A 22,128-nucleotide genomic window follows, 5' to 3' on the forward strand; every position below is an offset into this window, starting at 1 on the left:
ATTTGTAACAATCATGTTAGGGGAAGGAAAAGAGTTTGATTTTAATATTTTGCTTAAAGCAACAAGAAAAGCAATAAGTCCATGGTCATGCAAGATATTAAAATAATTGTAAGAAAATATTTTGTGCAACTTTTTGCAAAAAACCTGGCAATCTAGATAGAATGCATGATTTCTTATGAAAATATAAATTCTTTTTTTTTTAGTTTTTATTTATTTATTTATTTGACAGAGAGAGAGATCACAAGTAGGCAGAGAGGCAGGCGGGGGCGGGGGGGGGGGGAGCAGGCTTCCCGCTGAGCAGAGAGCCCGATGTGGGGCTTGATCCCAGGACCCTGAGACCATGACCTGAGCTGAAGGCAGAGGCTTAACCCACAGAGCCACCCAGGCGCCCCGAAAATATAAATTCTAAAATTGACTCAAAAAGAGAGAAAAACCAAACAAGTCAATAACCACAGAAGAGAGAGATGATCAAAGATCTAACCCTAAAAATACGAGCAAGTCCAGATAATTTTGCAAGCATATTTTATAACTCTCCAAGAAAAAAGAGCATAGTAATTTTCTAATCATATTTTTCCAGAGCATAGAAAAGAAGGTGGGAATCTTCTTTTCCATTAGGATTAGCTATTCTAATCCTAATGTCGAAATTGAATAGAGACGGCAAAGAATACTATGGGGCAATCGCACTTATACGTATTGATCCTGAAATCACGTAAACAAAATATAAACTAATCGAAACTATCAAGTAATCAAAATAGTAACCACAATCTATTCTAGAAATGTGGGACTCGTTCAGTGCAAAAAATATATATAGATAGGGGCACCTGGGTGATCAGTCAGTTAAGCGTCTGCCTTCTGCTCAGGTCATGATCTCAGGGTCCTGGGATCAAGCCTGTATGGAGCCACTGCATTAGGCTCCTTCTCCTTCTCCCTCTGCCCCTCCCCAACTCCCCCCATGCTTGCTCTCTCTCTCTCAAATAAAATCTTTAAAATATATATATAGTATATATGTATATATACATATATGAATATATATGAATACATATATATTCATTACATTTAAGTAAAAGATAAAAAATAATACTGTTTCTGTTACTAGATTCCTCAAAAAAAGCATTCGATAATTTCAGCAATCATTCCTAAATATCCTAAAACAATAGGAAATATAAACTGGTAAAATACCAACACCATTTCCATTAAAAGAGAAACAAAGAAGAGATCCCTAATATCACCCAGTTTTTCAACACTGTTTTTGAGTCCAACTAATGCAATAAGATTTAAAAAAATAAATGAAAGTGATATAAATATTAGAAAAGAAAATGTAAGTTATCCTTATCTCAAATATTATGATTATAAACTATGACAAGAAACGCAACCCTAAAACAACTGTTAGCATTAATAAGAGATCCCAGCAGTGGGAAAGAATACAGAATAAACAAATTTTTAAATCCATAGCTTCTCTTAATATTATTATAAGCAGGTAAAAAAATTAAACAGAGAGTCCAATTCAAAACAATGTTTAACAAATAAGATTTAGGGGTGCCTGGGTGGCTCGGTGGGTTGAAGCCTCTGCCTTCGGCCTCAGGTCATGGTCCCAGGGTCCTGGGATGGAGCCCCGCGTCGGGTTCTCTGCTCAGTGGGGAGCCTGCTTCCCTTCCTCTCTCTGCCTGACTCTCTGCCTACTTGTGATCTCTCTCTGTCAAATAAATAAATTAAAATCTTAAAAAAAAAAAAGATTTATTTTTGTTTGATTTAGCACTAAACGTTTTGCCTGAGACAAGAGTACAGATTAAAATTTTTAATCTTATAAGTACTAACATATAAATAAATAAAGGTCCCGTTGTAAAATAGTTCACCCTATCTATCCTAACTTAGTGTATAATCATAAAGTTACATAAAGCTAAAATAAATCACAAAGCAAAAATTGAAAATTTTGAAGGCTAGTGGTTCAACACAGAACTAGTTCATTTGGATATTATGTACAAGCATTAGACCATACTATAGTCTAGGTAACATGCTAAAAAATATTTTTATAGGGGTGCCTGGGTGGCTCAGTGGGTTAAGCCTCTGCCTTCGGCTCGGGTCATGGTCTCAGGGTCCTGGGACTGAGCCCCACATCGGGTTCTCTGCTCAGTGGGGAGCCTGCTTCCCCCCCTCTCTCTGCCTGCCTCTCTGCCTACTTGGGCCTCTCTCTGTGTCAAATAAATAAATAAAATCTTTAAAAAAAAATCTTTTTATATTGTACTAATTATGTTGCTAGAGAACAGTGGTATTACATCACCATTACCAGAACTGAACTTTACTTATTTATTTTATATTTATAACACATGTTTGATGTATTTGATTAACACTGGCCTCAATTCCATTTCATTGCTGTGGGATTCAATGTCTTCGTTTGTTAAGTATTTAGTGTCAAGGCTGGGAAAAACAAGCACATGGTAGGTAGAGCACTCAGTTTAAAATATCTGAAAAGAAAGACCTATTATAAAATAGTTTTATCAAAATCCTTTCTAATTAAAAAGATTCTTCACTCTTTGCATTATCACAGATAATAAAAAGGAGCTACGTACTATCACGCAGCATTAACCTTGAGAAAATTTAGATTTAGTCTGAATACTTTAGTATTCAACTAAACCAGGTTATTTGCACAGTAAATAAAATGTCCTAAAACCTCATGGATCTGTTATTTCAGGGATACACACTCATTTGGAAAATTAAAATAGGGGGAATAATATTACCTAAAATGAATTAAGTACCATGGTTAACATAAAAAGTTGTAATTTGCAAGAAAGTGGAATAATGTGTATTATCTAATTAAAACATAATTTAAGGACAGGTTTCTACACACACACATACACACACACACACATTTCCCTAAAGCTTTATAGATTTGACTGTTAGCTGATTAGGATAGGGAGGAAATTAATGTATCCATTAAGAAATACTCACTCTCTAAATATGATCGCAAAATTGTTAGATTATTCATTGGATAGAAATATGTTTCATACCTACTATATACTAGGTACTTATCATTGCGAGACAATAAAAAATACCATATTGGAAAAGGACCTTTTGACAGTATTACATCTCAAATGTATAATGCATTATGCAACTGAGAATTAGTTATATTTAACACATTCAACATATAGAGCAAGATTCTGGGTAATCAAATCAATTATACCCTTGAGCAACTCGATTTTTTAAATTCCTCTCACTATTCCCTTAAGTTGATTTCTACCCCAGAATTCTTTCCCAGTTCTAAAATAAGAGAACAGAGGCATTTCCTAAATAAGACCTAATACAAAAGAAGAGAAATGTAAGAGAAGGGATACATTAGTCTTAAATCCTTGTTTCTGTTTGCTCTCAATAGGGCTTCTAATGTTCAATTTTCTCTTAAAAGAAAATCTTGATTTAGAAGAAAAAAAGAGTACAATCATCTTTCACAACAAAATAAGTATACTGTTGAGCTCTTACCAAAGTTAGCAAAAGACTGAAACTGAGGAGGAAATAGTAAAACAAATCTTTATTGTAAATTATATAATGCCACTCACCATAGTAATGGTCTGATACATTGGCATATGACTTTTTAAAATAAATATTACCAACAGGTAGAAAATTTTCCTCTGCTCTCTGAAAACAGAGCATGGAGGAGTTTTTTTTATCATGTGTTTGCTCATAACTTCAATCTTAATTTAAAGAAATGTTACTTCCACCACCTAAATGATATATTTTCTATAAGAGTGATTTAATTGAGAAGAGGAAAATGCCATATTGCTTCTTCCCTCCAAGAAAGGATGTATTCCATTCCTGAGAACTCCCTCTGTCTCTCACCATATATACATATACATACACATATATATGTATATATCTCCACATATATACATATGTATACATGTCAATGTAGATATAGATACACATATATACATATGTATGCGTATCTGTCCAACAAATGGTTGATTTTGAGATCTCTCTTCCTTTCCTTACTGATTCATTATGTTCACTCTGACTTTCAAACATTTATTCATTCATCAATGAATAACTGAGTACCTAAATGTATTGAGTTCTGCCTGCATGCCGAGCATTATATCAGATGTAAAAGAAGATACAAAATAAATATAAGACAAGCCTTTGCCCTCCAGAATCTTTTGATCTCTTCCAGGAGCGAAATAAAACATGATATGTCATTAAGTAATTCATAAGACTAGTGCCAAAATCAATGGTACAGGTAACATGTATTTTACATGTATGTAGAATTTTAGAACTTCAGAACACTTTCCTGTAATCATCAGAACAGACTCGTGAAGTACACATTATTAGCTCCACTTCAGCAACGAAGAACCTGAAATTCAGAATTTTAAGTGGCATGCCTCAATCAAATGGATTATGAGTCGAAGTCAAGACTTGAGCCAGGGTTTTCCGACTCTGAGTCCAGTGCTCTTTTCAATACAGCACAGGAAACCAAGGATTGGGGTATTAACAGGGCAACAACCGGCTTTCTGCTTGAGGTGGAATTGAGCTAGACCTGACAGGATGTCAGGAAAACATAAAGCTATCTGAGCAGCGTCCAGCTGAATGTCCAAAATAATTTTATTCTGCAAATATCTGTACTTCAGTGTTATACACAGAGCACAACTACCATTTCTTTAGTGTTAGTGCCTCTATCTTCTTATCTTCTGAGAGCTTTGCTCTCAGAAATGAGGATGTCAAATATAAGGAAAAGCTGGCCTAGCAGGATCATACAAATCTTAAGTCACAAATATAAATCTTAAAGATCTGGTTTCTACTAATCCTCACACGTTTTGTTTCCCCACATCGCCGGAGAGTGTAACTCGCCCCTATCCTTTTCTAACAATCTTGCTCCAAACAGCCACTTATTTTAAGGTGTCCGTGACTGACCCTACCCCAAATTCCACAGGTTCGCCCCAGTTTTGCCACCCCAGCCCCTGCCCAGAACCTTCCCCTCCCTCCCAATGGATATGACACCTACTCTGCAGGTGCCGTCGGGATGCTGTCACACCGCACTGACGGATAAGATATGACCTTTCGACTCCGTCCTTGGGGACCTCCCGCTGGCTGCACAGCGTAGTTCCAACGCGGGGAAAGGGGCTCCCGGCTCAGGAACGCAGCCGCGGCAGTGCACGGTCCGAAGTGATGTCTCTGACAACTAAAACGACGCTGGGCGCCCGGGCGCGCATCACTCCGCCCCATACTCCTGCCAACTGCAGGGGACTCGGTCCGGCAACCAGTCCATCCCACCTCACAGGCAAGTCCGGGCCAGCCGGACCTCACGCAGGACCCAGATGACAGGTCGCCGGCAGCGGCGGCGGCAGCAAAAGCCACCCGCCCCCAGTGCCCATAGCCACCAACCTAAGGACCCTCCCCACCCCCCGCCCCGACTGGACCGCAGAGAAGCGTTGCTATGGAAACCCTCTGAGGATCACATGACGGCATCGGACGACCAATTGCCTCTTCCCTCTGCCTGCGGCCCCGCTTTCGGCCCTCCCTCCGGCCCCGCCCCCTCCGCCCCCGCCTCCTTCACCCAGCCCCTCCCCTTTCCTGCAGAGAGCCCGCGCCTGCGCACTGCGTTCAGCGCGCTCCCTCCCTCGCGCGCGCTCCCCGGGGAAGAGCGGGGGCGGCGTAGGAGGCTAGAGAAGAGCATGAAGCTGAGGAGGAAGGAGCGCCGCCAGCGCGCAGGCCCAGAAGCGCCCGAGCCCCGACTGCCGGCGACGCCCCAGAGCGGAAGAGGGAAGTGAAGGCGCCAGGCTGCGGGTTCCTGGTGGGCTTCGCTTACCTAGGTAGAGGCAGCAACCCAGAGGAGGCTTTTGCTACCGGTCCGGATCGGGGATGTCGAAGAACACGGTGTCGTCGGCCCGGTTCCGGAAGGTGGACGTGGATGAGTACGACGAGAACAAGTTCGTGGACGAGGAGGACGGGGGCGATGGGCAGGCCGGGCCCGACGAAGGCGAGGTGGACTCCTGCCTGCGGCAATATCCTTGCGTCTGCCGGCCTCCCTTCCCCGCCCCGCCCCTCTCCCGGGACCCCGCAGCCCCCGGGGCTGGGGCGCGGAGCCGCCCCCAGCGGCCCATGACTTAAATTTGTCTCTCTGGGGTCCTCCGCTCTGAGAGGGCAGGGGACACTCCCATTTCTACCCGAGTCGCCCCGAGACCCCAGGGACCCGCCTCGGAAACTTGCCCTTCCCGGCGCGCCTTTCCCGCCCCGATTCCTCAGGTTGCGGCCGGAGTTCCTGCCTCCGGGAACTGGCGGGGCCGGCCGCGCCCTAGCGGCGCGGGGGGAGGCATCTGGTGCTGCGCTCTGGCTCTCGGGGGGCGCTTACGTTGTCCTCCCCAGGATGGTGCTGGCCGGAGTCACATCGGCTCCAGAAATTTGTGATTGGGAGTAGCGGGCTGCTGCTTCTGTTGTGGTGGTTTGGTTTTGGCAGCGTTAGGAGTTTATTCCTTGCTGGGAGGGATAGGGCGGTTTGCAGAATTGAGGCCCTCTGTCCTTTTAGCCCCTGGGCGTTTTTTAAAAGCATTATTATGTAAAGAGAAAGGAATTTGGCAAGATAAAGGTTGCAAGGTACAGAATTTGTTAACCGGGAGGAAGGGAAAGAGTACGAAAAAAACCAACTCCCGAGAAGGAAGGTTGGAGGCTTTTACCTGCTAAGTGAGGGACAATGGAAAGAGGGATTGTATATGGAGAATCCCTGGAAATATTTAAAATAAACCCCAGTGAATAAAATAGACGATGAGTCATTTGTACAAAGCAGGATCATTTTTGTAACCCTGAAATCGTTTCCATTTCAGTTAAAATGTGGCTGTCAGTTCCTGGGTTTTGTTTTTGCATATTTGAATATTCATAAATTTGAGTATTTGCATCACATCTTTTTTAGAAAAATGTAAATGTTGCAACAACTAATGCTGTAATTTTAGAGACTCTCAATTACTGAATTCACTCATTTCTAATTATTCTTGAATGTATTATAAGATAGGGAAGACTCTAAACCCTTTCCTCGTCAATGTCCTGTTAAATAAAGTATAATGGAGAAATGTGAGTGAAAATATTGGTTGTAACTATATCTAGTCTTAAAAGCACCTAAAATACAGCACTAAACATTTATCAACATACAGATGTTTCTTTGATTTCCACAACTTTCACAGTCAGCTGTTGCTATTTTGCATTACTTAAATACTTAAACACTTTAGGTCTTAAAAATGAGCCAGCCTGCAAAAGACATGCTTTTCTAGAAGTTCCGTTAACCCTTGAAAATAACAGCTTACAACCACCCATAGGGTTTTGTTTTGGGGGCTTTTTTTGGTCAGACTTTTTTTTCTCTCTTTCTCCCAGACATAAGCAGTGAACATGACTCTGTCTGAAAACACTCTTTGTGGTGGATAAATGATGTTTTGTGAACTAACTTTAGGTTGTTGTGTTGGGTGATGACTCTTAACTGGTACCCCTGTATCCGTATAATGGATCTGCTTTTTAATCACTATCGTAAAATAAAAAGACACTGTCTCTTCTTTTGTTGTAACCAGAAGAGACAAGCTCTGGGCCAGGCACTACAGATGGAGGAACAAGTGAACTCTGTGGTTTTCCTTTTAGGGGAATGACTGTGTATTCTGACAGTCTGATTGGCCTTCCGTGTCTCATACTCGCTAACTCACTGGTGCTTTCAAAGACTAAATTTAATAGGTATGACCTAAAACAGTTTCAATGACCTTTATGAAATATAAGAGAAAATAATGCAAAACAGAAAAATTAAGCTACTACCTAAAGGTCCTTGAATTACTAGATCTTTTGTAGTACTTCTTTTCATTAATATTGAGAGATTGCTGAGGTATATCATTTAGAGTGCTGCAATAATCACCAGTATTTTCTACCCACATTTCAATTCATATAGAATATAATTCTAGCAAACGTTTGGTCTTTATTTTTCCAGTCAGAATCACATAAAAAGACATCTTGGTTGAGAATATGCTGTTTCATTTTGGGACCTGCTAATTCTGAGATACATATAATTTTTTAAAAATATAACTGGATAATGTTTGCATCTGTGTCTTACTGGAAAAGAAAAGGCTATCACCAAAGTGTTCATTTAGTAATTAGAGCCAGACAAGAACTGGTTTTTGCCTTACTACGTTTTCGTGTCTTCAATATTTTACATTTGTTTGACATCCTTGAAACCAACATGCTGAGTTTTCCAATATTGAACAGAGTGACCGTGGTAATTTTTCTTTCTATGTATAAAGTCAGGTCTTAAGAACCAATGATATTTACAGTGCTTTCCTGAGGGCTGCCCTTTGGTGCTATCCCCTTAACCTCTATCACAGGAAACATGACAGCCGCCCTCCAGGCAGCTCTGAAAAATCCCCCTATCAACACCAAGAGTCAGGCGGTGAAGGTAAGTCCCAGACACAGTGATCTCTGCTGATACCAAAGCTTTCTTACCAGAATCCTCTGAAGTGTCATGAAGTCAACAAATATTTTAACCATTTATTGTCTTTGATGTGGAAGAGCTTACTCTGTAGTTTGATAGGTAAAAATTTACATGTGAAAACAGCAATCTAATACTGAGTTATGAGAATGAGAGATCTTTTTTGTGTGTTTATTGGAGGCACTTGGGTTGAATTTGAGCAAAGGCCTGAAGAATAAACAAAACTGTTACAAAATAAACAGATTCCATTTGGTTGCTTTTTAGAAATTTTTCTAAATTATGCAAGTATTAAATGTTTATAGAGAACTCAGAGAAGTGAGGGGACAGAAGGGTAATCATCGTCATCCCCTGTGCAGAGGCGGCCAGTTACTACTTTTTGGTGTTGCTTTATGCTTACAGAGTTTTTGTATTAGTTGTCTTGCTTTGTTGGTTTTTTTTAATGGAGTTTTATAACTGGCTTTTTTTTTTTAATATATATGAACATCTTTCCTTGGCAGTAAGTTTATTTCAAAAGCATCTTTTTTAATGGCTTCATATAGATAGGCTGCAGTTTACATGTAACTAATCTCCTTTTGTCATATGTTTAGATTATTGACCTGTTGTTGTAAACAGTACTGAAATGAACATTTGGGGTATATTGTTACTTTTTTTCTTTGAATGAATTCCTAGAAGTGAATTGCTGAGTTTTAGAATGCACATTTTTTAAGGCTTTTGGTACAAGTGGTATTGCCAAATTGCCCTTCAGAAAAACATGACTTAACATCCCCAGCAGCAGTCTTAACAGAAATTCTGGAGAACGAACTTACTGATTATTTAAAATGAAGCCCAGAGCTCTGACCCCATTGTCTATAGGAACCCTAAAGATCCCTTTAACTGAATACTAGTAATAATTTAAGTAAATGTATAATAATTACCTAGGCAACAGTGAGAGGAAACATTTTCTTTGGTTTTGAAAGTGACAAGAGAGGTCATTGAAATTTCAGTTTTACCACCTTCTGCTTTTACACGGGTGAGTTTTTGTCACAGTTTGCGGGTGGGAAGTTATAGCTGTGGTGGTTAAGAATATTTTTCTAAATTGGGTAATTGCATAGTCTTTAAACTGAAGACAACAATAGGTGGTAGAAACATTCTGTAAACTCCTGATCATTAGGAATGCCAAAGATATCACTCTTGAATAGGCGAGGTGAAATTGTTGAAAGGGTAAATTAAGTGTTCTCTTTGCTTCCTTCATGGGTGAAAAAATGACTTTGCTCTTGGAGCAGCCTTTTATCAAAGAAAAAAAAATCATTGTAAAATGAAGATCACTATATCTTATATCTTGACTGTAGATATGAAACTTAAAATGAGTGTTCTTAAAAGCTTATTTTTATTTATTATATTGAAGGATGGTTCAATATAGAATTGCAGTTCATTTTTTTCTTTGTCCTCAGGGGTTTTTTTGAGGTCAAGAAGTAAAATTTAAATACTGATTTAATAAAATGGGCAAGTTATCATATGTGTTTGTAAGCAAATCCTTTCAGCTCTCCTTCAGACATGTCAAGAGTCTGTCCCCCTCCACTGCTCCCATGCTAGCCCAAGCCAGCCTATATTATCGCAGTCCCTTCCAAACTGGTCTCCCGCTCTGCCTCGTTCCCTGCCCCACTACCAGCCCAGCATCAGCTTTTTCTCGGCATGGCAGCCAAAGGGATCCCGTTAAAATACAAGTCAGTTTATATCACTGGTCTTCTCAAAACCTTCCAACATCTTCTCATTTCTCTTAAAGCCAGAATCCTCACAGTGGCCTGCAGGGCTTATGTGGTCTGTCTTCCCGCTGCCTCTCTGACTTCCTGTCCTACTATTCTGCCATATCGCTCCGGCCCCCAGGGAGCTTTCTGCTGTTCCTTAAACACCCTGGACACACAGTAACAGCATTTGTTCTTTCCTCTGTCTGAAATGGTTTTCTCAGATATACCCAAGGATGCTGCTTTCATGTCCCATCAGGTTTTAATGTCACCTCAGTGGAGCCTTTCTGGAACAACCACTTCACACGCACGTCTAAATGTTCTGTTTGGGGTGCCTGGGTGGCTCAGAGGGTTAAGCCTCTGCCTTCAGCTCAGGTTGTGATCTCAGGGTCCTGGGCTCAAGCCCCACATCAGGCTCTCTGCTCAGCGGGGAGCCTGCTTCCCCCCCTCTCTCTCTGCCTGCTGCTCTGCCTACTTGTGATTCTCTCTCTGTGTCAAATAAATCTTTTTTAAAAAGAGATTAATTAAAAATAAATAAATAAATTGATAGATAAAAATAAATGTTCTGTTCTTTATTTATCCCCAGGATCGAGCAGGCAGCATTGTTTTGAAGGTGCTCATCTCTTTTAAAGCAAATGATATTGAAAAGGCAGTTCAATCCCTGGACAAGAATGGTGTGGATCTTCTAATGAAGTATATTTATAAAGGCTTCGAGAGCCCCTCTGACAATAGCAGTGCTGTGTTATTGCAATGGCATGAAAAGGTAAGTTACGAATTCTAAATCACTATGACTGGCTCCTTTATAATAGAAAGTAACAATGACACCTTCTACCACCTAAATAATTATTTTGACTCCTCGGCTGTACATCTTTGTTTTTACAAATAAATGCATGAAAATGAAAGTTTAGATTTATGCTTACTGACCTTGGTTTTAAGAGATTCTCGTTTACAACACATTCAGTGATGAAAACACACACTAAAGAGATAGTAAAACGTCTTTGTCAAGTCACTTGATGTCTCATCCGTGGCCAGATAAAGAGAGCTAACTTTTATGGATGGGGTAACCAGACCTCCCCGTTTTCCCAAGATGGCCCCAGTTCATGCCTGTTCTCCCAGCATAATTATGACTAGTTCCCTTTCAGTCTCCAGTGTACCAGTTGGAGAGTAATGTATATGGTCATCCTGTTCAGGAACACTTTCCATTTGCCAGTCACTGTACCATTAGTTGATGTTTCATTTAAGCCTTATAATGACCCTACAAGGTATATAAACATCTTTGTCATCCTCAATTTAGAGGTGAAGAGCCCGCTTAAAAACCTAAGCCACCTGGTTCCTGTCCAGTGTCAGGATCATAGCAGCCGTTGATGGAGCACTTACTGTATTCCAAGCACTCTCCCAAGCACTTTAAAAATATTAACTCCTTTAATCCTCATAAAAATACTAGGAGAGAAAGCTTGCTGTCATACCTGTTTTGGTGGATGGGGAAACTGAGGTCCATGTTAAGCCTTGATTGCTTCCTAACATCAGTCACCAGTTTTTGCCATTCTGTCCACTAAGTAATTCTCCAGCCACGCACTTGGATACCTCTCTAATGCAGCTCTTTGCAGCCTCTCTCCATTTGTTGCTGTAACTTCCTATCCGGGCCTCCAGCTACCAATTCTGCCTCTCTCGAATCTGTTCGCCACCCGGTTGCCAAAATGCCCTCTCTCCAATCCAGATCTACCCTGTCAGCCACCTGCAGAATGAAGCCCAGGTTCCCAAGTCTAGCCGCTCCTCTGCTGTGTTGTCCTTCCCCCCCATGCTCTGGCAGTGAGCACCGTAATCGTATGCTTTCCCAGAATACACTGTACTGTTTCACACTCCTCGACCTTTGCTCAGGATTTTCTCTGTGCCTGAGTGCCTCCTCACTGAGGACACACCTCTGTCACTGCATATATTACACTAGCATGATCTCCTTATATATCTGTCCCTTCCTGGTAGACCAGAGGATGCTCTATCCCTAGCATCCAACACGGTACCCAGTACACAGAAGTATTCAGTAAGTAAGCCAGAGCTTTCAATTCCTGATACTCAGGACTTGCAGTTTTTGAAGGTAAAGTCAAAATTAAATTTCCCAAGTTCTTAGCTATTGAATAATACATTCTTAGCTTGGGGGAATAAAAAGAATCTGACAGACTGGCTAATCTAAATGGAACTTAGGGTAGTTGATCCCAGTTTGAATTTCTTCCTGACAGAGTTAAGAGAGCAATATGAAAGTCCTAATTTACATGTGAGCACTTGTTTTAGGCAAGCACATGCCGTAAGAACATCCTGTTACATGAAAACAACTTACTAGAATATCAGCTACTGTCTCACTGGCATGTGGGTGCACAAGGCAGGGACTCCGAAGGTGGTGTGGGTCTCTGTGAGCTGAGAACAGTGCCTGGCGCACGATGGGTATGCAAGAAATGTATGTGAAAATTAATGAATCCAAAGCCGATAGCTGGACACATTCCTTCTTTAAGAAAAATGTTTTACTTGGTATGAGAATTGACCCTTTCTGATTCCATCAGCATTTACGTTTTGGTTTGTTCTTAGGCACTTGCTGCTGGAGGAGTCGGGTCCATTGTTCGAGTCCTGACTGCAAGGAAAACCGTGTAGTCGGCAGGAACTGGAGAGCCTGTGGGTGTGGGAGTCGCTGGTACAAAGACCAAAACAACCAAATGCCACCGCTGCCCTTTAGGCAGCATCTGTTTCTCTCAGCTTTGCCTTCTTGCTTCCTTTTTCATATCTGTAAAGAACAAAATCACATATCAGTTTTCCTTTCATGAAAATTGGGATAATACAGAGGAAATGTTTATGAACAGGAGTATTCCATGCTCTCAAAAACGATTTCGGTGTATACCTGTCTGTATATAGTACAATTTGCCTTCAAGTTTAATTGTGCAATTTTAACCCCTATTGGCTGGTGGGGTTTTGTTTTGTTTTGCATTTTTTTAAGTTGTGTTGTTTTGTTTTTGACTAATAGTGAGAAATTTGATCAGAATTTGAGGCCAGTTTCCTAACTCATTGCTAGCCAGGAAATGATCTTTATAAAAAATACAGCTGAGAAACTGGCAGCTGTTAACATTGCAAAACTGGACCATAATTCCTTTATTTAAGCAAAATGTGTTTCTGGAATGAGTGGTGGGTGAACACCACTCCAAGTGGCAGCTTTGTTTCTGCTTACCTCCAGATCACGTGATCTTAAGTACGCTTCTTCCTCTCTGCATCCGATAATCATGGCCTCTCGATTTCTTTGTGGTCTCCAGGGTCCAGAGCAAGGAGTCTTGCTCTACAAAAATGTATCTAGGAAATGCCAGAGCCAGTTTGGCACAAGCATAAAACTTTGTTCTAATAATATGACCCAATGTGGGGAAACTACTCCAAATGAGAAAAGACGTGGAAACAATGATGAAGTTCAAACTCTGGGCAGCCTCTGAATGAAACGCTCTTTTCTTTAGAAATATAATAGCTGCCTTAGACATTATGAGGTATATAACTAGTGTTTAATATGCCCTATAAATGTCTTCAGTGTTCTTCAGGGTAATTAGGATCTTAAAAGATTTGGTTCAGATCCAGACACATATACAGTCTGTATTTTAGCTCAGTGGTTTTTAAAAAAGGAAAATGCCACATAGCAAAAAGTGTTTACTTTGTTGGACAAACCAAATCGGTTCTCAAAAAATGACCGGTGCTTATAAAATGTTATCATTCAGTAACTCCAAAACAAACCACCTGAATGCACATGACCAAGAGGGAAATCAGCCTGTGTTTAGTATTTACATTGGACACCAGTTTTGTAATCACTGTCTTATGTGAGAACTGGTGGAGAAATTCTATAACCTCTTTGCTGTTTTTGATACCTGCTTTTTGTTTTGTTTTGTAAAAATGATAAAAGTTCAGGAAATAAAATGTCAGTGTTGAATAATTTATTTTTCTCTTATTTTAATACTTACGAATGTGTGGTTAATTAAGGGGGAAGATTTCCTGTTTTCCCAGTAGGTTATGGTACTTTCAACAAGAAGTAATTTGGTACAGAAGATTTCTAAATCTCCTTTATTCACATGTAAAGGGGAGGGTCATTGATGAAGGCAGGGTACCGCTGGAGCCTTGGGAATGATTCCATAGCCCTCTGGATGCCAGCCGAGCCCCCAAGTATCACTGCCCAAAAACCAAAACTAGAATGTACCAGGTAGCCTAGCAGCTGTGTCCGTTGCTCCCAGCCCGTACACCCTTTCTCACCCCACAGCCTCTCTTGTCTCCACACTGGCCCTGATAAGATGCTTGCTCTAAAGCTCTAGAAACTGAAAGGGCAACTCAGAAGGCTGGGAGTTAAGCGAAATAATAGATAGTCAAGTAGGTACAGCATAACCCCTTACAAACTTGAAAATGAAAACAGAAGTGATATTGCAATACTTCTTTGTAAAATCCTTCTTAACATCATTTTCATGACTATCAATGTTGTTGGAGAATATTCTGGAGTTCCGTATTTTATAGTCCCCCAAATGGGTGTTTTCTAAATCTGCCAGCATATCCGCTTCACTCGGAGAGAGAGTAAAAATATTTAACAATGAGGGCAGCATAGAGACTGATTCAGAGTGGATGCTGGCTGGAAACTACTGGCTCACCCGATTCCTCTGGGCTGACTGAGTGCTGACCACACTGCCAGACCAGCTTAGGGGGTTAGTCAGGGTGATTGCAGAAAACCAATACAAATCCCAAGGGGCACTTTGGGCACAAAAGTAGTTCTTTCCCTTCCATTCCCTTCTACTTGAGTCTCTGGGTTTTGTTTGTTTGTTTCATTGTAGCCATTTTTGTTTGTTTTGCCCTTGCCATTTTTAAAGGGGGGAAAATGGCACACATCCCCTCTTGGTAATTAGGTGAACACACCATGTGGGCAACAGTCATACTTGATAGTAAGTGTGCTGATGTCTTAAGGAAACTTAGTAGCATGTATGTGCAATCAATCTATAGATGCTACAAATTAACAAATCGTTATTTTTTAAGCATTTACTGTGTTCCCAATGATCATGAAGAACATAATAGAAGAGTAATAGTACGCTAGTAATAAGTATGTTCGTCAGTAATAACTTCACTTAAACAGGTATGAATAATTTCATCCTCTAAATATTTTCGAGCATTTCTTAAAATGCCAGTTGAACATTTTTTTTTTTTTAAAGATTTTATTTATTTATTTCACAGACAGAGATCACGAGTAGGCAGAGAGAGGGAGAAGCATGCTCCCTGCCGAGCAGAGAGCCCGATGCGGGGCTCGATCCCAGGACCCTGGGATCATGACCTGAGTTGAAGGCAGAGGCTTTAACCCACTGAGCCACCCAGGCGCCCCAAGTTGAACATTTCTTAAAATGCCAGTTGAACATCAGTAATCCTGCCTGAGTCCATGTGGTCCAGAGTTACATGAGCTTTTTTTTTTTTAAACATGATAGGCTAGAATCCTTTTTTTTTTTTTTTTAAGATTTTATTTATTTATTTGACAGATCACAAGTAGGCAGAGAGGCAGGCAGAGAGAGTGGGGAAACAGGCTCCCCATTGAGCAGAGAGCCCGATGCAGAGCCCAATCCCAGGACCCTGAGATCATGATCCGAGCTGAAGGCAGAGGCTTAACCCTCTGAGCCACCCAGGTGCCCCTTACATGAGGTTTATAAAAGATACAAAACCTAACCCAGATAGAACACAAGTAACAGGAGACCAGAGGCATAGTACCCCCAGCATATCACGGCTTTTAATTTCCATAGCAAGGTTCTGAGTGAGACTATGTGGATTAAGATACAAAAGCTACCCTTTATTGAGTATTTATGATGTGTCCAACCCATTGTATACTTTATCTTAAAAACTGAAGCTTGGAGAACATACAGAAGATCCCATGGTTTGTAGGGGCCAGAACAGGAATTCCAACTCTGTCTGCCTGACTCTAAGATTATACCACACTTTTCCCTCAAGTCTGGAACTTGGGAAATACAGATATTTGCAGGAGAGAAGAGGATTGGGGTTTCCTCTAGAAATCTCAACCCTGGATGCATGGGGGCTACCGTTGAGAGGAAAAATCCACTCGGAAGCCCTTCAGAGAGGTGAGGAGAGTAGACAGGTGCTGAGGTCAGAAGAAGATTCGAAAAGGAACTACAACAACATACCCAGCAGCACACAGAGCATAGCTATTTCTTCACTGTGAGTTTAACTTGCTTTTCGATGACTTTTAAAGCTGTGAAGTTAGAGTTCAATACTCATAACATGCCTAACTCCACTAGAAAAGAGAAAAGTGGCCTAGGGCTTCTCAAAGCATGTAATTTCTCTATGTGTCATTCTTTATGCAGTTTTTTGGTTTGGGGGGGTTTGGTTTTTTTTAGAGGGAGAGAGAGTGGGGCGGGTGGGCAGAGGGAGATGGAGAGAGGGTCTTAAGCAGGCTGCACGCTCAGCTCAGCACAGAGCCCTAGGAACGGTGAGGCTCCATCTCAGGACCCTGAGATCATGACCTGAACCGAAATCGAGCCGGACACTTAACCGATTGAGCCATCCAGGCACCCCACTCTTCATGCAGTATTTTCAATATGTTCTCCGTTTTCCATGTTTTCACAGATGATGTATTTTAACTAATAAACTTCTATTTTAATTAGTTTTGTCCTAATTCCATTTAGCAAGAACCAGAGCCTCAATCTCTGATTTCATTAGCCAAGCTCAATATATTGTTGGTCATAACTAAAAATTAATTGCCTAATTGAATCAGTAAGAGTCACTTTGATCACCTGCACTATTAATTGTCCGGTCCCCTGTTTTGGAGGTACCCCAAATTGGCAGCTTGTCTTGGAGGACGATCTTGGAGTGCACTCATTCTGATTTCAAAGCCAGTTGAGGATTAGAGTTTTTGCAGAAGAAATCCTAGGAGATGGGACATCTCTGAGGTAACTGGGCTTGAGGAAATCCGAATCAAAATCGTAGACCTGTGTGGATAAGGAACCAAGGCACGGCTCACCAGGCACGACGCCAACAACAGGGACTCCACCGCATTCTTTGCCCGTGGCCCTCACACACGTGGGTGGGTTCATATGGATCTGGAGAAACTCTAACTGCTGTTGTCTACCTGGACTGTTTCCACTCCTTGTTGGCATTTTCCTGCTCTGCTTCCCTTTCCCGAATTATTTTCGCTCTTCATTGCTGTAGCTGCTGCCTCCCGCCCTCTTTCTCTCTCTACTCCTCCGGCCTTTGTTTCCTCAATGCACCCGCACTCAGACTCGTTGCTGCTGATCGTATATGTGGCTCTCAGGCAGATTCGTTCAAGTAAGGCCCTACCCCAATCCCCCAGCTGACTCGAAGTGTTTGAAAACCCTTTCTTTCTAAACCACGAAAATGCTGGGGTTTATTTCCATAGGTTGCTTTGGACAGCAATTGAGCAAATAACCCAAAATCTCAGACTTGATTTTTAAGTACATTTTTTCCCCTTTAGATTTACAAATAACTTCACCTTAGAAACCAAAAAAAGTACAAAAAAGAGCACCAAGGTGACTGGGAATGGGAAGACGAGCCCAATAAAGAAATTGATTTGGCTCTGAACATTTCCGACAGGGGTGCCCTACAATAAGGCTGCTTCTGTCCGTAATCCTGCCTGGGATCTTCCCCTAACCCCATCTCCACCTCAGCCCGGTATCACTGACGGAGGAATATGTGAAAACCCCAGTTTCCAAATGTCCGGAGCGCTAAAATGCAGGTGTTTCTCGAGCCAGGTTGGGACCCACAGAGGTACCGCACAGCATCGGCCGCAAGGGGGTGCTACTGCCCCGCGGTGATGAGCCAACCACAAGCCATGTGGGCTCGCGCTTCGCCTCTCACGTTTGTTTTCCTTCATTGATGTTACTTGGATGTTTAAGTAATAAACATAAATTATCCATGTTTACATCTCTTCTCTACGAAACAGTTCCCTAAAGGCTGTCTGCATGAAAGACGAACTTAAGAGTATTCGGCTCCTGCCCCGCGTTCTGAGTCTCCCGCATTTTTCAGCCCAGCATCTAGCTCGCCCTCTCCAGCAGACAACCTCTTGAACTTTCCACCGGAAGGGGCAACCTTTCTGAGGTCACAGCTATGTCTTACTCACTCCCTGCAACCCCCTGACATAGTCGATGCTCACCAAATATCTATTGTTTGCATCATATTGGTTGAACAGAGTCATCGAAAATATCCTGACCTTACTTTTTTAATTAAGATTTTATTTATTTATTTGTGAGAGAGAAAGCATGAGCAAGGTGAGGGGCAGAGGGACAAGCAGACTCCTCGTTGAGCGGGGAGCCCAATGTGGGGCTGGAACCCACGACTGGGGGGGACATGACCTGAGCCAAAGGTAGGCGCTTAACCCACCCAGACACCCAGGCACCCCTAAGATATCCTGAGTTCTATGCACAGGTCCTGGGGTGCCTGGATAGGAGAATATATTTGAAGCACAAATGGAGAACTATGAAAAGAGTTAAATAATCCTCCTTGGATTCAAATAGCCTAGATCCAAGCACAATTTCAGTTGGCTTCAATGTGGACATGTAGGCCAAAAATTTGTTAGCCTTAGGCAGAAATTAGAGCCACGATGGGGAGCATGAGTGGTCTGGGTAGTGTGCGGCTTTGCAAGTCACCAGAGACAGTGGCTAAGAGACAGAATTCGAGCTCACGTCTGGCCAGTAGTGGTATCCAGGAAGTTTACATGGAACAGCTTTCATTATTCTGTGGTATCACCCTGAAGGTACCAGATACATCCCAACACTTTTTATTTCCCTTAAAGGTAAAGAAAGGTGGCTTCTGATCTTTGGCAATTATGAACAATCTACAAAACAATGCTACCAACAATGCTACTACAAATCATTAAAAATTATTACACCACCTTTCTTGACTCTACTTAGGGATTCCTTAGAATATTTAAGACACAATCCTTATCTTTCAGAAGCTACATTCTAGGGAATGGACACCATAAGCAGCCTGCAATTCTATAGGAAACAAGCTAGAATAGAGAAAGGAATAAAGTCATGTCGAATACCAAATGGGGAGCAATTACCTCTCCAAGAGTGTATGATAGGGAAAAGCTGCAAGAATATAACCTTTTCACCAGGCTTGCCGGCTGTGTAAGAGTTTGCCAGATAGACAAGAGCAGAAAGGAATGCCAGGCAGAGGGAACAGTGCAGTATCAGAAATCACCCAATTAGCATTCCAGAATCTTGTTCATTCTTGGTATTGAGTCAAGTTAATTAACTGATACCATTGTACCACCAAGTGATTGAGTACTGGTTCCAAATTTTCTTGGTCCTCAGATAGAAAGCAAAAGATTTTCTTTTTTTTTTTTTTTTTTAAAGATTTTATTTATTTATTTGACAGAGAGCGATCACAAGTAGGCAGAGAGGCAGGCAGAGAGAGAGGGAGAAGCAGGCTCCCCGCCGAGCAGAGAGCCCGACGCGGGGATCGATCCCAGGACCCCGGGACCACGACCCGAGCCGAAGGCAGAGGCCCCAATCCACTGAGCCACCCAGGTGCCCCAGCAAAAGATTTTCTTAACGTATATGTCATTCCCAGTGTTGATTCTAGCCAGAGGGAAAACATCTGCTGTGGAGACAAAGCTACTTATAAATGACATGGTACAGCTGTTGGTCCAAGAAATATATACACAAGGCACATGCTGACTGATGGTGACTCTGGAGTGCTGTGCTGAGTAGGACATGTTGGGCGCCAGCAGGAAGGCAGACCATGGTAATTAGTGATGTTTGCAGTGGGTTTTGGAGGGGTAGAATGACGGCACACGTGCAACTCAATTACATTCAACACCCTGAGTTATTTGCCCCTGACCTCTATCTACCAACTGAAAGTAGGACCGTCTCATAGCACAACTCCAGGGGTCCCCATTCATGCCATGCAGTCATGTTCTCAGGGGGGCCCTCATAGGAACTGTGTAAATGGTGCCCCTTGGTGCGATACAACATGATAGTGACTAAAGTTCTACTTAACTTGACATGCTAACTCCCTAAAATGCATGCCTGCATTTCTCTGTAGGTCTGCACTATTTTTGGCTTTATTACCATCCAGACTCCTCTCCATGTTCGTCAGAAACCCCCTATCATTTTCCATCTTGAAGTTCAGACACCCAGACAAAAACTGACTTCTCGTTTTCAGTTCCACTTCCAAAGTCCCAGGGAAGGATTCTGATTGGTCCAGCTTGAGTCAAGAATCAATCTCTGGACCAATCAGCTGTGAAGAGTAGGACGGATCATGCTTTACTAATATGGAAACTTGTTGTAACTCAAGTTCTTAGAAATAGGAGATTCTTCTTTCACAAACTAATAAATGTCTATTTCATATACAGGTTCTTCCAGGGTAGGATCCATGGATTACTTATCTTTGATCAGCTTATAAAACTTGTATGTAATTGGGTCCTTCATATATTTCACTGAAGGACCAGGCACTTTTTGCTGAATGATGAATGAATATATGTATTATTGTCTCCACTTTTTACATTTTTTATTATTTTTTAAAGATTTTATTTATTTGTGAGAGAGAGAGAGTACACAAAGGAGAGCATGAACCAGGGGCGGGGAGAGAGAAGCAGGCTCCCTATCAACTGTCAAGTAAGGAGCCCAATGTGGGACTCGATCCCAGGACCCTGGGATCATGACCTGAGTGGAAGGCAGATACGTAACTGACTGAGCCACCCAGGTGGCCCTATTGTCTCCATTTTAATAAGGTTAGCTCAGATAATTATATTGCCTGAAGAAATATAGACATTATAGGATCAACTAGAATTTCAGTGTCTGGTTATAAACAAGACTTTTTCCACTACATGAAGGACTACAAATGGAGTCTTATAAGAGATGTAGGTGATATGGCATAATCAAATAAGCTTTTGCTTTGGAACAAACAGACCCAGCAAGCTCTTTAGTCTTTGTCAAGTTGCTTTACCTTTTCTGAGCCTGTATATTCTTCGGCAGAGTGACAACGATGTCATCTACAGCACAAAGTTGTTATGGAGCATAAGCCCATAAAGAATGTCAAATGTCTGGCATATCAGATTTTCGAGAAATATTAGTTGGAGTTCCTTTTTGTACTAACTGTCTTTGTTGGAGTTGTTTCTCAATTTTCCAGCCATCTTCTATGTCTGCGTGCCATCCTATTTGACTCTACCATTGTTTATTTTGTTAGCAGGTAGATTCTGAGAGACCAAGCATTAAGTCTATATAACTTAGTCTTTTTAAAGAATACCAAGAAGGCCAACCGTGCTTAGGGAATGTAAGCATACCATTTGATGGTGACAATGCCTGGATTACCGAAACAGCCTTCAACCGGTGCCACACAGACACTCTCCATTCCATCTCTACACAGCCAGATTTTTTTTTCAAATCAAAGATTTGAAAATCAAAATCCTATTATATTTCTCTACTTCTTAAAATGCTTCAAATGCCTCCCATTGCTTTTAGTATAAAACCCAAAGTCCTTAGTATGGCCACAAAATTCTATGTCTCTTCGGTCTCTGAGCCTCAGCCACAGGAGCCTCCCCTCAGTGCCTCCACCATGCTCCCCCAGCACAGGGCCTTTGTACACACTGCTTCCTCTGCCCAGATGCTCTTCCCCTCTCCCTCCCTGTTGCCTAACTCCTCATTTAGTGTGCTTCCTCAGGAAAATCTTTCCACACCTTATTGGACCTAAATTAGGTCCCCCTGACAGCCGAAAGTAGCTATAGTCCTTTTTCTGTACAGCACTTGGCACTCTGGTAACTTACATTTATTTATCTGATTATTTGATCACCTGTATCAGTACTAAATACATGGTCCACTCCATGAAAACAAGCGCTGTGTCTGCTTTCGCTCACCACACTTCTCCCATGACTAGCACAACGAGACATATGCAGACATACAGAAAATATTGGTTGGAGAAATGTGTGTTGTACAATAAAAATGACCAAAAACTTATTTGTTATTGCTG

At 41.7% G+C, this 22,128-nt stretch overlaps 1 protein-coding gene across 2 annotated transcripts; it reads left to right on the top strand.

Moving 5' to 3' along the window:
* The first annotated feature begins 5,678 nt into the window (after positions 1 to 5,678).
* On the top strand, positions 5,679 to 14,105 carry ARPC5 (actin related protein 2/3 complex subunit 5). 2 transcript variants are annotated; one of them, XM_080825174.1, is made up of 4 exons: positions 5,679 to 5,984; positions 8,326 to 8,398; positions 10,739 to 10,915; positions 12,730 to 14,105. In XM_080825174.1, the coding sequence occupies exons 1-4, from the start codon at positions 5,842 to 5,844 to the stop codon at positions 12,790 to 12,792; spliced, it is 456 nt and encodes a 151-aa protein (XP_080681300.1). In that variant the 5' UTR covers positions 5,679 to 5,841; the 3' UTR covers positions 12,793 to 14,105. The 2 variants fall into 2 exon arrangements, with proteins under 2 accessions (XP_080681300.1, XP_080681301.1); XM_080825175.1 differs by having other exon boundaries at positions 5,679 to 5,959; positions 8,328 to 8,398.
* Positions 14,106 to 22,128: the final 8,023 nt, after the last annotated feature.

The sequence above is a fragment of the Martes martes genome (genome assembly GCF_963455335.1).
Source record: "Martes martes genome assembly, chromosome: 15".
Lineage (NCBI taxonomy): Eukaryota > Metazoa > Chordata > Mammalia > Carnivora > Mustelidae > Martes > Martes martes.